The sequence below is a fragment of the Cucumis melo genome, chromosome 2, assembly GCF_025177605.1.
Source record: "Cucumis melo cultivar AY chromosome 2, USDA_Cmelo_AY_1.0, whole genome shotgun sequence".
NCBI classification, from domain to species: Eukaryota; Viridiplantae; Streptophyta; class Magnoliopsida; order Cucurbitales; family Cucurbitaceae; genus Cucumis; species Cucumis melo.
The window spans coordinates 1053082-1069475 of NC_066858.1; the positions used below are offsets into that span (position 1 = coordinate 1053082).

At 34.3% G+C, this 16394-nt stretch overlaps 3 protein-coding genes across 3 annotated transcripts; all 3 read left to right on the forward strand.

The window, feature by feature from the left end:
- The first annotated feature begins 969 nt into the window (after positions 1–969).
- LOC103492522 (putative disease resistance protein RGA3) lies at positions 970–5368 on the forward strand. Its single transcript, XM_051081284.1, has 2 exons — positions 970–4335; positions 5068–5368. The coding sequence occupies exon 1, from the start codon at positions 1089–1091 to the stop codon at positions 4314–4316; it is 3228 nt and encodes a 1075-aa protein (XP_050937241.1). The 5' UTR covers positions 970–1088; the 3' UTR covers positions 4317–4335; positions 5068–5368.
- A 1892-nt stretch (positions 5369–7260) lies between these two features.
- On the forward strand, positions 7261–11269 carry LOC103492203 (putative disease resistance protein RGA4). Its single transcript, XM_008452481.3, has 2 exons — positions 7261–10563; positions 10901–11269. The coding sequence occupies exons 1-2, from the start codon at positions 7322–7324 to the stop codon at positions 10902–10904; spliced, it is 3246 nt and encodes a 1081-aa protein (XP_008450703.1). The 5' UTR covers positions 7261–7321; the 3' UTR covers positions 10905–11269.
- Positions 11270–12263: 994 nt separating this feature from the next.
- On the forward strand, positions 12264–16261 carry LOC103492204 (uncharacterized). The gene is made up of 6 exons (XM_017045451.2): positions 12264–12625; positions 12699–12973; positions 13493–13618; positions 13706–14020; positions 14225–15442; positions 15562–16261. Exons 1-6 carry the CDS (start codon positions 12448–12450, stop codon positions 15913–15915), a joined length of 2466 nt encoding a protein of 821 aa, XP_016900940.2. The 5' UTR covers positions 12264–12447; the 3' UTR covers positions 15916–16261.
- Positions 16262–16394: the final 133 nt, after the last annotated feature.

Sequence of the window (16394 nt, forward strand, 5' to 3'; positions counted from 1 at the left end):
AACCAGATTTTTTGAGTTGACTCTTGAATATTGAACCGATAGATAGAGGTGTCCATTTAACGGACCTGCCCTGAAACCTGAATACACGAGGAATGGGGGAAGGAGTGGAGAAATTTTTTTTCCCCGTTAGCAACACGAGGCCAGGGACAGGGAATACATTCCCCGCTCCGACCCCAGCCCCGCCACGAACAAAAATATAATCAATTATATATAAAAAATTAAATATAAATATAAATATTTATTTACTCATTTAATAATATAAAGAAGAGTAAAAAATAAAAAACATATTTTGATATTCTTCCTTTCCTTCTCTTTCTCTATTCCATTTCTTTGTTTTTTTTTTTTTTTAATTACATTCCTATGTTGTGAACTTTCTTAAAAAGTATGTGTATATGTTGTGTGTTGACTTGTGATTTGTAAACTTTTCTTTAAAAAATATGACGTTTTATCTTAAAAAATATGACCTTTGAAAGATTTGTTAGAATACTTACGGATTGATCTTTGAATTTTTTTTGTATGAATTTTTGAATTTTATGAATAGATTTTTAAATGTATATTTCTAATAGTTGAATTTTTATTTTTATAAACGATGAGAATTTGACAAATTAATTGTTTTAAATAAGAAAATTGATAATATACTAACGAAAATAAAACAACCTTAAAAATATATATACATTTCAAGTAATTGTAGATTGAAAAATGAGATTAAACTTAAAAAAAGGTTAAGTACACCCAAGCTCGCTTATGTACACCCCTAGTTTAAATATCCTAATTGTGGTACTTAACAATTTTCAAGTCGCTAGCAAATCATTTTATTTTTACAAATATTTTCTAAAACTGCTATAAAATAATATAATCAATGAATATACATAAATATTACCATACCCCACATTTCTATAAAAGCCCAAATTTGGGGAAAATGGTCAATATGGTTAGCTGAAAGTCATTGAAATGGAAGGTATGGAAATTTATGGCATTATTTCAAGTTGCATTTACACCACACAAAATCTTAACCTGTCTATGAGTTTCGAGTCTTCTTCTTCCAAATATCCTACCAAACAACGAAAGACCTTACACACTTTTCATCAATGGCAGAATCAATTCTGTTCAGCCTTGCAGCAAATATTGCAACCAAATTGGGTTCTTTCCCACTCCAAGAGCTTGGATTGCTGTGGACCGGTTTCCATGAGGAGCTTGACAAACTCAAAGACACTCTTTCCGCCATCCAAGCAGTACTTCTCGACGCAGAACAGAAGCAGTACAATAGTTATGCTGTGAAGGAATGGGTTTCAAGGCTCAAAGATGCTTTCTACGATATCGATGATCTGATGGACGAGTTCTCCTATGAATCCTTCAAAAGACAAGTTATGACCAAACATAGATCTAACACTACCAAACAAGTACGTATTTTCTTCTCAGAATCTAATCAAATTGTATTTCGTTTGAAAATGGGTCATAAAATCAAAAGAGTCAGGGAGAAGCTCGATACTATTTCTAAAGATAAAGCTCAATTCAATCTTTCTGAGAATACGAGGGAGATACGAAATGACGAAACGGCTAAACGACCGGAGACTTGCTCTTTTCTACTTGAAGGAGAAGTAATTGGTCGAGATGATGACAAGAAAGGTATTGTACATTTTCTATTGGATACCAACATCACAAAGGAAAATGTTGCTGTGGTTGCCATTATTGGAATGGGAGGATTAGGAAAGACCGCCCTTGCTCAATCTGTCTACAACGATATGAAGGAAAATAAACATTTTGACTTGACAATGTGGGTGTGTATTTCTGAAGAATTTGATGTCAAATTAATTGTTGAAAATATTATAGAGTCTCTTACGAAAAAGAGACCCGAGTCCAACCTTCAACTCGAGACGTTGCAAAGTATGCTTCGAGAGAAAATTGATGGAAAAAAATACTTGCTTGTCATGGATGATGTGTGGAATGATAACCGGACGAAATGGATTAGTCTAAAAGCGTTTCTTATGGGTGGAGCTAAGGGAAGTAGGATTTTGATCACAACTCGTACTCATCAAGTTGCACATACTTCTGACACAGTTTTGTCCCATGATTTAAGTGAACTAGACAAGGACAACTCTTGGGAGTTGTTTAGAAAAATGGCATTTTCAAACGAATCGGAGGTGCTTGAAAATTCAAAGTTGGTTTTAATCGGTAAGGAGATTGTGGCAAAGTTGAAAGGCTCTCCTCTTGCAATAAGGGTAATTGGGAGCTATCTGTATTCTAAAAGGTCCGAAAAGGATTGGTTGTCATTCAAGAACAACGAATTTGGCACAATCATGCAGCACGAAAATGAAATTCAATCCATACTAAAGATCAGTTTTAACCACCTCTCATCCAATTTGAAGCAATGTTTCACCTATTGTGCTTTGTTCCCTAAAGATCGTGAGATTCAAAAAGATTATTTGATAAAACAATGGATGGCACAAGGCTTCATTCAACCACAGAACAAGAAGACAATGGAAGATGTTGGTGATGATTATTTCAAAGAACTACTGGGGAGATCATTTTTCCAAGACATAAGAAAAAATAAATGGGGAGAGATCAAGAAGTTCAAGATGCACGACATCATACACGATCTTGCATGTTTCCTTGTAGAAAATGAATGTGTGCTTGCTAATAATGACACTAAGTCCATTGACAAAAGGACTCGACTTGTGTCAATTTCGGCGGCCTTCGTTTCAAATACAAGATGGGAAGTCGTTAAAGAATCATTAATAGAGGCAAAAAATTTGAGAACATTGAATTATGCGGGTGACAAAATCGAAATCGACCTCTCTAATCATTTGCGGTTACGAACATTGAATTTGGAGTATCGTCATTATTATTTAGATATTCACAAGTGTATTGGTAAGATGAAACATTTGAGATATATTAATATTTCTTCTTGTCGTATTGATTTCCTTCCCAAGGTAGTTACAAAATTGTATCATTTGGAAACACTCATCCTTCGTGGATGTCTCCAACTAAGTGAACTGCCAAGTGATATTAAGAATCTGATCAATCTTAGGCATCTTGATATTAAGGATTTTAAACATGTTTGGAGACATATGCCAAGAGGAATGGGTTCAATGACTACCCTTCAAACAATGAATTTGTATGTATTGGGAGAGAATAAAGGCGGTGAGTTAAGTGAATTCAATGGATTGATTAACTTGAGAGGATCATTAAGTATTCGAGAATTGCAGTTTTGCAAACCCATTGGTTTAGAAAATGCTAAATACCTTGAAGAAAAGTCTGGAATTCAAAAGTTGGAATTACATTGGGACACCTTGGAAAGGAAATTATCTAAAATTGATGATGAAGATGAGAAAGTTTTAGAGTGCTTGAAACCACATCCAAATCTTCAAAAAATATGCATAGAAGGATACAGAGGAGTGAAGTTATGTAATTGGTTCTCATTTGGTTATAGAGGTAGTTTGGTCACCATAAAGCTTTGCGAATGTGAAAAATTGCAACATCTCCCTCGATTTGATCAATTTCCTTTTCTCAAACATCTTCATCTCGAAGATTTACCTAATATTGAGTTTATTGATAATAAAAATTCTATTTCTCATTCATTAACAACGTTCTTTCCCTCCCTTGAGAAACTAAGCATCATTCACTTGCCTAAGTTGAAAGAATGGTGGAAGGGGGAATTCATTGATCAAACTATCTCATTTCCAACGATTTTTCAACACCTTTTTGAATTGAAGATTAATTTTTGTCCACAGTTGGGTTCTATTCCAAAACATGGACCTTTGCATTCATTGGACATAAGTGATATCAGTTCGCAACTTTTTGAGTTGGTCATGGAAATGGCTACTACGAACATTATTGTTGGATCACAGGATTCTTCTTCTTCAGCTACTACATCATTATCTTCTCTAAGTATTTCGTGCATGGATTTTGAATTTTTACAATTACATGACTTATTCTCCAATATGACACATCTTAAGTCTCTTGTCATAAGAAATTGCAGGAATATAAAAACATTAATGTCTTCTTCTCTTGATGGTGTTATATGGAAAGGGCTTGGAAGTCTTCGTACACTTATTTTGAATAGCATCCCCGAATTGGAGTATTTACCAAAGGGTTTGCAATATGTGACAACTCTTCGAAGTTTGACAATATCTAATTGTCCAAATTTGGTATCTATTGAAGGGATTGGGCATCTCACTTCACTATCACTATTGAGAATTTATGGTTGTCCTAATTTAACTTCATACCCTCAAGAAATGAGTCATCTCTTTTCACCATTACGTTTGAAAATCTACGGTTGTCCCAAATTAAGAGGCCGACTTCCCACCATGGACTAAATTACAAGTACTTGCCCAGGTATGCACTACATTTATTTTCTATTAAATGATTATAATTTTTGAATATCTTTGGAAAAAGCATATTATTTTCATGTATCCTCGAAGTTTTAGGTGCATTGTGGTAAACATTTTGGTACTAATAAATAACTTTTTGGTTTTTCTAAAATTATGCCAATAAACACAGTGTACACCTAATGATTTATATATATATATATATATGCTTTATGTTGTCTACGTAGAAAAATGTAATTTTCAACAACATTGGTTAAGAATTATTTAAAATAATATTTTCACAAAAAGGAGGAAAATTTTGATTAATAAACTAATATGATTATATTTAAATGTTATGAAATTAACACTTAAACAATGCAAAAAAAAGGTATAGAGATCGACACAAAGATATATGTGGTTCATTTTAATGGTTGTGTTAGTGCTAAGATATTATATGTGATTAATTCATTAATAATGTGTTGGCTACTTATTAACTCTATTTATGTTATTTACAATTTTGGCCTTAGAGTTTAAGGAAGTACGCTATGTAAACTATCTAATTCTACCGGTGACTCTAGATTTGTATGTTTTTTATATTTTTCTCTCTAATAACAAATTGTTTTCACTCTCTTGCTGGTGGACATAGTAGCTGACACACTGGAAATCTTTGTGTTGATTTCCTAGTATTTATGTTTTCTATTAGTATTGGATATCGTCGATTTCGTAACACCATCAAAATTGGCGTTGAATTATTATCCAGGTGAAAAGAAGGCAAAGAAGACGATCCAAAACAATTTGCAAGAGATGAGCAACAAATGAAGAAAAAACAACTCACTGATCGATCAGGCACCACTTTTACAAAAATATCTTTATATCTTTTCAACCATTATATTATTGTTAGGTGGAGAGATTTGAATACCGTCACGTGGTTTTTACTTCTTTTCTTTAAGAAGGTTTCCCACACATAAATTATCAGTGTCCTTTAGTTGTCTATATATTATTATCGACTATGCTTGATTCCTAGCACTTAAACAGATCGAAAGAGTTTTTTTCTTAATTCATATCAATGTGCTGAACTCACTATTGAGTAAGAAAGGGAAAAGGTGATTATCCCAAAAACAATGTCGTTTTGTTTGATAATTTGAATTTTAGTTGTCATATAATTTGATCAATTGGATTAGATATTTCCTAACAGAATAGAGATTGTTTTCTTAATTATAAGATTTAATTTTTTTAGTATTTCCAATCTAATTGTTACATTTTTTAAAAAAAAGATTTTTGAATTATTAGGATCTTTACAAATAACATTAAGATATTTATTCTTAATAGTTTTTTCATTAAAAAAAAAAATCAAATCATTCTTTAAGATATAGTTTTAAATTTTGATTTATCTCAAAAAAAATAAATTTTCAGAAAGGATATGATCTCATTTACGAAAACTATAAATGTCTTTGACCTGCAAACAAATACAATATATGTTTACAAAACGAGCATAGCTTCGCTAATCATACTTGTATTATCAAACTCAACTTTAAAGGTTGACTCCTTCACCTCATACATTAACTCAACAAAGAACACCCATCAAACACAAACCCAAAAAAAATAGGAAAGACAACGATAAGTTGTAGAATTTGAGGGATAAATAGCAGGAGAAGAAGCAGAAAAAAAATGACGATGGATTTAAGGATTTTGCTATATTTACTTAAATGCCTTTGAATTTACTTTCAATCGGATATCAACAGTGTATCAAGTGACTATCGATATCCAATAGTTTATCAAGTGTTTAATTATTAATTGTGTGTATCAAATGTAAGGGTCTATCAATAGTATATCAACAAGTACATTGGCTGGTTTCAGGATTGTAGCACTTGATCCTAAATTTAGAAAGTTGTCCATCATGATGTCATAAACAACAACTTTGCGATTTCGATTTGATTGTTGTATATAATTTATAGTTAATTGTCATGTGATTGTTATCTGATTGTATGATATTAAGTATCGTGTGATTTTTTCCAAATTGCCATTTGAATTTTCATGTTATTTTCATTAAATATTAGACGGTTTAAGGTTTACTACTTTGTGATTTTGTTTGATTGTCATGCGATCGGTACCTTATTAATTTGTGATTTTTATTAAAATATATAAATTATGTGAAAAAGAATACACAGGCCAATGACAATCAGAAATCATTCGATTAATGACTAACTAATTAACAATAATAAAAGGTTTTCGTATAGTAATTAGATGAAAATCAAACGACTATATATTATACTAAAAATAAGGAACGATCCAATAATTTTATTTTCTAAGTAAGCAAACATGAAGTTTTGATGCTTAAATAAACAAACATGATAGCCTATTAGATAAAAATCAGTGTCTCGAATAGCAGTTACATGTGTCGAGGAATGAAACTAAATCAACGACAATCATAAAGCAATCAAACAATATACAAAAATTAAGTAATCATATGACTATCAAAGATAATCAAAATACAACTAGACAATGATAAAATGACTATTTCATAAGACTAACTAAAATTAAAAAAAAAAATAGAAAATAATCAGATAGCAATTACATGACAATTCAAATTTTGGGCGTGAATCGACAAAGTATTTTAGCCTTTCCGTTTCGATTCTTTTTTAAATTGGGTTGTTCGTCCAACTTTGCATTATTCTTTTTTTTTTCAAAAAAAAAACAAACATTTAGACTAAGAACAAATTTTTTTGAAATAATGTAACAACCGCCCCAACTTGTTTCAAACAAAACAAAACGAAAGGAAACAAAATAAAGAAAAAAGAGGAGCTCATCCGACAGTTACATGTGAAAAGGAAAGAAAAGTCCACATACCAACGAATATTGGGCATAATTTATTATCACGTGTTTGATGAAATTGAGGGAAATGATTAGTATATTTGATGAAAGTCAAAACGGTGGAGGGTAGATCTGAGGATTGAGTGTTGTTCATCCAAACATCCTACCAACAAAGAAAGACCTTAACACAGTACTTCTCTTCTATGGCAGAATCAATTCTGTTCACCCTTGCAGCAAATATTGCAACCAAGTTGGGTTCTTTCCCACTCCACGAGCTTGGATTGTTGTGGACCGGTTTCCATGAGGAGCTTGATAAACTCAAAGACACTCTTTCCGCCATCCAAGCAGTACTTCTCGACGCAGAAGAGAAGCAGTACAAGAGTTATGCTGTGAAGGAATGGGTTTCAAGGCTCAAAGATGCTTTCTACGATATCGATGATTTGATGGATGAGTTCTCCTATGAATCCATCAAAAGACAGGTTATGATCAAACATAGAACTAACAACAAACAAGTACGTATTTTCTTCTCAGAATCTAATCAAATTGCATTCCGTTTGAAGATGGGTTATAAAATCAAAAGGGTCAGGGAGAAACTCGATATTGTTGCTATTGATAAAGCTCAATTCAATCTTTCTGAGTATACAAGGGAGATACGAAACGACGAAACTACGAAACGACCGGAGACTTCCTCTTTTATACTTGAAGGAGAAGTAATTGGTCGAGATGATGACAAGAAAGGTATTGTACATTTTCTATTGGATACCAACGTCGCACAGGAAAATGTTGCTGTGGTTGCCATTATTGGAATGGGAGGATTAGGAAAGACCGCCCTTGCTCAATCTATCTACGGCGATATGAAGGAAAATAAACATTTTGAATTGACAATGTGGGTGTGTATTTCTGAAGAATTTGATGTCAAAATAATTGTTGAAAAGATTATAGAGTCTCTCACGAAAAAGAGACCTGAGCCCAACCTTCAACTCGATACGTTGCAAAATATGCTTCGAGAGAAAATTGATGGAAAAAGGTACTTGCTTGTCATGGATGATGTGTGGAATGTTAACCGAGAGAAATGGATTAATCTAAAAGCGTTTCTTACTGGTGGAGCTAAAGGAAGTAGGATTTTGATCACAACTCGTACTCATCAAGTTGCACATACTTCTGAAACAGTTTTGTTCCATCATTTAAGTGAACTAAACAAGAACAGCTCTTGGGAGTTGTTTAGGAAAATGGCATTTTCTAACGAATCAGAGGTGCTTGAAAATTCAAAGTTAGTTATAATCGGAAAGGAGATTGTGGCAAATTTGAAAGGTTCTCCTCTTGCGTTAAGGGTAATTGGGAGCTATCTATATTCTAAAAAGACTGAAAAGGATTGGTTGTCATTCAAGGACAATGAACTTGGCACAATCATGCAGCAGGAAAATGAGATTCAATCCATACTAAAGATCAGTTTTAACCAACTCTCATCCGGTTTGAAGCAATGTTTCACCTATTGTGCTTTGTTCCCTAAAGACTATGAGATTCAAAAAGATGATTTGATAAAACAATGGATGGCACAAGGCTTCATTCAACCACAGAATAAGAAGACAATGGAAGATGTCGGTGATGATTATTTCAAAGAATTATTGGGGAGATCATTTTTTCAAGACATAAAGAAAAACAAATGGGGAGAGATCAAGGAGTTCAAGATCCACGACTTCATGCATGATCTTGCATGTTCTGTTGTTGAAAATGTATGTGTGCTTACTAATGATGACACCAAGACCATTGACAAAAGGACTCGACATGTGTCAATTTCGACCTTCATCTCAAAGACAAGATGGAAAGTCATTACAGAATCATTAAAAGAGGCAAAGAATTTGAGAACATTGAATTATGCTTGCGATAAAATCGACCTCTCTAACCATTTGCAGTTACGAACATTGAATGTGGATTTTCTTTATCATGTTCCCAAGTGTATTGGTAAGATGAAACATTTGAGATATGTTAATCTTTCTAATACTTGGATTGATTTCCTTCCGAAGTTTATTACAAAATTATATAATTTAGAAACACTCATCCTTCGTAACTGTCAAAGACTAATGGGACTGCCAAGTGATATTAAGAATTTGATCAATCTTAGGCATCTTGATATTATGCATTGTAACTCAAATTGTTGGAGTTCTATGCCAATGGGATTGGGTTCGATGACTAGCCTTCAGACAATGAATTTGTTTGTATTGGGAGCGAAATGGGGTGGTGAATTAAGCGAACTGAATGGACTTAATAGCTTGAGAGGATCATTAAGAATTAAACAATTGCAATTTTGCATAACTCCTAATTTAGAAAATGCTAAATACCTTGAAGAAAAGTCTGGAATTCAGAAGTTGGAATTACATTGGGATTCTTCTTATGGAATAGGGCGTAATACTTTTAATGACGAAGATGAAAAAGTTTTAGAATGCTTGAAACCACATCCAAATCTTCAAAAAATACGCATAGAAGGATACAAAGGAGTGAAGTTATGTAATTGGTTCTCATTTGGTTCTATAGGTAGTTTGGTCACCATAAAGCTATGCGAGTGTGAAAAATTGAAACATCTCCCTCAATTTGATCAGTTTCCTTTTCTCAAGCACCTTCATCTCGAAGATTTACCGAATATTGAGTTTATTGATGATAACAATTATGTTTCTTCTTCGTTAACAACTTTCTTTCCCTCCCTTGAGAAACTAAGCATCATTCAGTTGCCTAAGTTGAAAGAATGGTGGAAAGGGGAATTCATTGATCAAACTACCCCATTTCCAACGACTTTGCATCACCTTTCTCGATTGAAGATTAATCATTGTCCACAGTTGGGTTCTATTCCACAACATGGACCTTTGAGGTCATTGGACGTAAGTGGTGTTAGTTTGCAACTTTTTGAGTTGGTCATGGAAATGGCTACTACGAACATTATTGTTGGACAAGATTCTTCTTCTTCAACTACTAGATCATTATCTTCTCTAAGTATTTGGGACATGGATTTTGAGTTTTTACAATTACATGACTTATTCTCCAATATGACACATCTTAAGTCTCTTGTCATAGGAAATTGCAAGAATATAAAAATGTCTTCTTCTCGTGATGGTGTGATATGGAAAGAACTTGGAAGCCTTCGTAGACTTGATTTGTGTAGCATCCCTGAATTGGAGTGTTTGCCAAAGGGTTTACAATATGTGACAACTCTCGAATGTTTGAAACTATATGATTGCCGAAATTTGGTATCTATTGAAGGGATTGAGCATCTCACTTCATTATCACTGTTGGAAATTGAATATTGTCCTAATTTAATTTCCTACCCTCAAGAAATGGGTCAACTCACTTCACTATCACGTTTGAGAATCAATGGTTGTCCCAATTTACCTTCCTTGCCAGAAGGGCTTCGCCATGTGACTTTCATGTATTATGAGGACCTACCGACCCCAAGGTATGCACTAAATTTATTTTCTATTAATAATTATAATTTTTGCATCGATCCCAAGGTATTGGAATGTCTTGAATTCTATTTATGTTATTTACAACTTCGGCATAGAGTTTAACGAAGTGCGCTCTGTAAACTATTTAATTCTACCAATGACTCTAGATTTTTATTTCTTTTATATTTTATCTATAATAATAACGTGTTCTCTCTCTTTTGTTGGTGGACGCAGTAGCTACCACACTGGAGATCTTTGTGTTGATTTCCTACTATTTGCGTTTTCTATTTGTATTGGATATTGTCGATTTCATACCACCATCAAAATTGACCTTGAATCATTATCCAGGTGAAGGGAAGGCAATGAAGAAAATGATCCAAAACAATTTGCAAGAGAACGAACAACACATGAAGAAAATAACTCACTGATTGGGTGCCACTTTTACAGAATAATCTTTATATCTTTTCAACCATTGTATTGTTGTTGGTGGAGATTTTAAGAAGGTTTTCCTATGTATAAATTGTCAGTGTCTTGTAGTTGTCTATATTATTATCGACCATGCTTGATTCCCAGCACTTAAATAGATAGTTTTTTTTTTCTTAATTCATATCAATGTGTTGACTATTGAGGAAGAAAGGGGAAAGTAATTATCCCAAAAAACAACGTGTGTTTTGTTTGATAATTTGAATTTTAGTTGTCATATTATTGGAGATCAAATTGGATTAGATCTTTACAACGATTAAGTCGTCAATTTAATCTACTTAACATGCTCGTTCTAGAAGTTAAAAGCAAGGAAAAGAAAACAACAGAAAACTCACAAACATTCTAACAAAATCTCACAAATTGTACAAATAAGTGCCCGAAAATGAACCTCAAAACCAACGTTTCGAGTATTGGCTAAAATCAAACAAAACCGAATGTAAAGCGTCTTACAATCCTCCCAAAGAAAATCCTAAAAATGAAGGAGGGATGTTTGTTTCGCTTTTTTTAGAATTCTTTTTGTAGCTTGTCCAATAAGAACACGATATTATGAGTAAATCCTTAATCTATTAGGATTAGGATTAGTTTGTTTTTCAATTATACATTAATAAAAGGTCTCTCATTTGAGTTACATCAAGAAGTTTAGAGAAAAACAAACCAAACAAAATTTTCTAGGAAAAATAATCAATTTAGTTCATTCATAATGAAAATTGGTGTAATTGTAATAAAATTTATCGATAGATCAATCCTAATCACCTGCAATTACAAATGCAATTTGAGTTTGGTTAAATTTATTATTATCGTACCCAAACCATAACGATAATTATTCCAATTAATTTTTGTGTAATTATAATTGATGACAATTTTAAAAATAATAATTAAGTATATAACAACATTTTTAAAAAATTGCAAATTTTCCGTCGCTATAAACTCTAACCAATATTTGCAACATGGTTTATCATATAGACATCTATCCTCGATAGATTTTGACCGATTTTGCTATATTTACCAATTTTAAAAAATATTATTATATACTTAATTATTTTAAATCTAATTTGAATTGATTAGATTTTGGGTTTGGTTATTGGCAAATTCAAATTAGGTTTAAAAAAAAAGTCATTAGTATCAAATTCATATATGAAAAGATAGACATTGAAAGGGAGGGGAAGTCATATTGTATCATTACCATTAAGCTACAAAACAAAGGAGAAGTAGAGCAAAATGATTAGCCATTGCCATGTCCAATGCCAATCTTTTCCCTTTAACCTTTCACTGTTCACTTTTCAACTCCATTAGCTTCTTCAAGAAGTTGAAGACTTTGTAGAATCTCCAAATTCGAAGTCAATGGAAAACCCATACTTAAATTCTTCGTTCCCTCCCCATTTCTCTTAACTTCTCCACCACTAACCTTACTTATGGCCAATCGCCTTCTCCTTCCTTCTCCTAATCAATGGCCGGTTGGATTCCGGTTCCACCCAACTGATGAGGAGCTGATTAATCATTATCTCAAAAACAAGATTGTGGGTCAAGAATCTCTCGTTCAATTCATTCCTCAAGTTGATATCTGCAAGTATGAGCCATGGGAACTCCCTGGTATGTTTCTCCCTCTTTTTCAATCACATTTCTTTGTTTAATGTCTTTCCTTTCTCTGACCTTCTCTTTGTAGGTTTATCAAATGATCAAACAGGGGAGCAGCGGTGGTTCTTCTTTTCGGCTCAAGATTTCAAGTATTCCAATGGCCGTCGTTCTAAAAGGGCTACAGGAACTGGGTACTGGAAATCCACGGGCAAGGACCGGAAAATCAGGGCTCGAGGGACTAACAAGTTGATTGGTACTAAGAAAACTCTTGTCTTCTATAGGGGTCGGGTTCCGAAGGGGATCAGGACCAATTGGGTTATACACGAGTATCATCTTCACCCAGAACCCAACTTCACATACCTGGTGATTCCCCCTCATTCTTTTGTGCACTTAACATTTTTTTTCGTTCATGTCTTTGTATTCTAACTTCATTTCTTTTGGGAATCTGTATGCTTGTTTAGGGAGTTGAGTTGCGTTCTGAAGTCTGGAGTTAATACATTAGGAAGATTGTGTTTCGAATGTGGACCTGTTGAGGTGAAGTTTCTCGATAAGTAAGGAAATGAGAGTAGAAGTGTGAGCTTCACTAGTGAGCATTGTTGAAGTTTGTGGGGTTGAGTTATTCAACACTAGCTTCATAAGCGGACAGAACAAACACCCATCTATGTTCTTTCATGATCGCTCATATAGTTTTGATTAGTTAACTTTGAATCTTCATGTATACCAGAGTTTGATTTGATTTATTCCTTAAAAATCTTAGAAAATATTGTGGTACCTATCCTGAATTTTACAGTTTGCACGCCACTAATGTTGATCTATTTGCTTGATGATACTTAGTTTAACACTCCTTTTGTTGCCCCTTGTGTTGTCTTCTTGTTCTTGCAGACGTCGTATGTTATTTGTCTCCTAAAGAGAAAGTGGGACGAGAGTGATGTTTTGATACGTGATGAAGCTGAACGAAATGATCTTTTGACTTCGACCAATGTAGCCACAACAAACCAAAATAAAGAGGTTAGAATTGAGAAAGTTTAGTAGCTGGACGTTGCCTAGTCTGTGCAGCATTATTTATTTTAACGACCTTAATAATTATATGTTCAGATTCCAGGAAATGGACAATCGTTGATTCAACCAGATCTCCATGTTTCGGATTACGATTTTCCTGAATTGCAGTCCCCTTTGTTTTCTGAGCCTGAACCTACTTCATTGGGTTTCCAAATTACCAATAGCCATGGGGCTCACGTAATAAATAGACCTACTGATGAGGCTATTAACTCAGTTTTTGTTGATGATGAAAATTTCTTTCATGAAGGGACACCGAATAGTTCGTTCAGTGATTTTAATTGGGAGGAGCTGCTTAACTTGGTCGATGAAGACCAGAGCAGTAGTGGCATGGATACAACTCCAACCTGTCAGGTGAAAGAATATGATAATTTATTAATTTTACACAAACATCTCATTGGAAAGCCTTGATCGAGGAGATTGATTGAGTTTATTAGGGCACATGTTCTTCACTGCACTTTCACTTCTTGCTTATGTTTATGTTGTGTTAGAAATTCTAGGGCCCCTGTCGTTCTTGTTCCTGTAGAGCTAAATTATCCGTATTTCATTGTGTTGCAGTATGATCATGATTTTCCCATCTTCTTCGATAAACGTGCTCGTTCAATTATACAAACGAAAAATATGCCAATAATTGAAGAATCGCATAGAAGCCCACTCGCTTCAAAGATCCTCAAGACGGGAGGAGTGGAAGAACTTTCCTCTACCCGCCATCGTAAAGAAAGCTTCCAAATCAACTCATGCCATAGGGATGACTCTGACAAGGAACTAAGAAATTTCAGCTCTCGACGTCAACTTAAATACCATAAGGAACTACAAAATGTGGAACTACAAAGTGTGGAACTACAAAGTGGTGTGGAACTACAAAGTGTGGAACTACAAAGTGTTCGGTCGATAGATCTTTCCTCTGTCCACCCTCATGAAGATGTTATGTCCATCAACTGCCTAACATTGTGCCATAGTGATGACTCTGACAGGGAAGGAAGAAATTTCAGCTCTCAACGTCAACCTAAACCCCATAAGGATCTAGACCACGTTGAGTCTTCACAAAGTATTCGGTCGATAGATCTTTCCTTTGTCCACCCCAGTGAAGATTTTATGTCCATCAACTGCCTAACATTGTGCCGTAGTGATGACTCTGACAGGGCAGGAAGAAATTTCAGCTCTCAACGTCAACCTACTAAATCCCATAAGGTTCTAGACCATGTAGAGTCTTCACAAAATGTTCAGTCGATAGATCTTTCCTCTCCCCGCCCTCGTATAGATGGGATGTACATCAACTGCATAACATCGTGCAGAAGTGATGACTATGACAAAGCAATTAGAAATTTCAGCTCTCAACATCAACCTAAATCCCATAAGGTTCTAGACCATGTAGAGTCTTCAGAAAATGGTCGGTCAATAGATCTTTCCTCTGCCCGTCATCGTAAAGATGTCATGTCCATCAACTGCATAACATCGTGCGGTAGTACTGACTTTGACAGAGCAGTAAGAAATTTCAGCTCTCAACGTCAACCTAAATCCCATAAGGTTCTAGACCATGTAGAGTCTTCAGAAAATGGTCGGTCAATAGATATTTCCTCTGCCCGCCATCGTAAAGATGTCATGTCCATCAACTGTATAACATCGTGCGGTAGTGCTGACTCTGACAGAGCAGTAAGAAATTTCAGCTCTCAACGTCAACCTAAATCCCATAAGGTTCGAGACCATATCAAAGCTTCACAAAATGTCCAGTCGAAGAAGGAAACTCAGCTCCAATTAGTATCATCCCTCAGCAAGGTGAGAGTACAGAACAAAAGGCTAAACATAGGAAAATTTCATATCTAATTTTATTATGAAAAGCAACTTGAATGACTTTAATTCTGCCACGTTTACATCAAGCGTCGTTCAATTTTCAGGTTAAAGCAGTTCCAGAACGAATTGAAGTTGTCAAACCAGCTGCATCTTCAAATAAAGATACTGCTGAAGACAAGCTAAGTGAAGTTGAGAATGGTGCAGCCAACCGGCCAAAGCCAACTGGCCAAGGGTCTCGAGGGTCAAGGATAATGTTCCTCAAGTATCCTGACTATAAAATGCATTCACCACAAATCAAGTCTCGCCTTGTATTTGGCCAGAGCATGTGTAGGCTTCATTTTGTTCGTGAAGGTCGCAAGACAAGTGCTACTGTATGGAAATTGAGGATAAACGGTGCAGGTAATTATACTCATACTAACAAGTTACCCATGTTTTCTTGTACAAAGATGGAGTTTTGATGGTTGAGGCTGATTGGAAATGTTAGAAGACGCCTGCCCTTCGTTAAAGTGGTACGTAGCTCCCCCTGTGTGTTTCTGTGTTTGTGGTGGATTGCTTCTTATTGCAATCTTAGAATTTAAATAAGGTTTGATTTAGGTAGATGTTGTAAACTAAGTCGTTTAGATTTAGGTAGATGTTGTAAACCAAGTTGTATAGGTTTTGTTGTATCTCTGCTTTTGATGTAGCCCCAACGAGTAATCCTCCACGAACCAAAATTGTAAATCTTTTGTTAAAATAATAGTGTGTTTCATACAAGGGAATTTTATTAAACCATTCTACAATATAATCTAATCCCTTCTCTGCTTACTATTGCTTTTTATGTATTAAAATTGTTCTTGTATATGGGAGTTTATGCATAATCTCCTTCTTTTGTTCTTCTGATATATATTTTATAAATATTTAAATTTGTCACTTCTTTGAATAATTTTTGTAAGCTTTA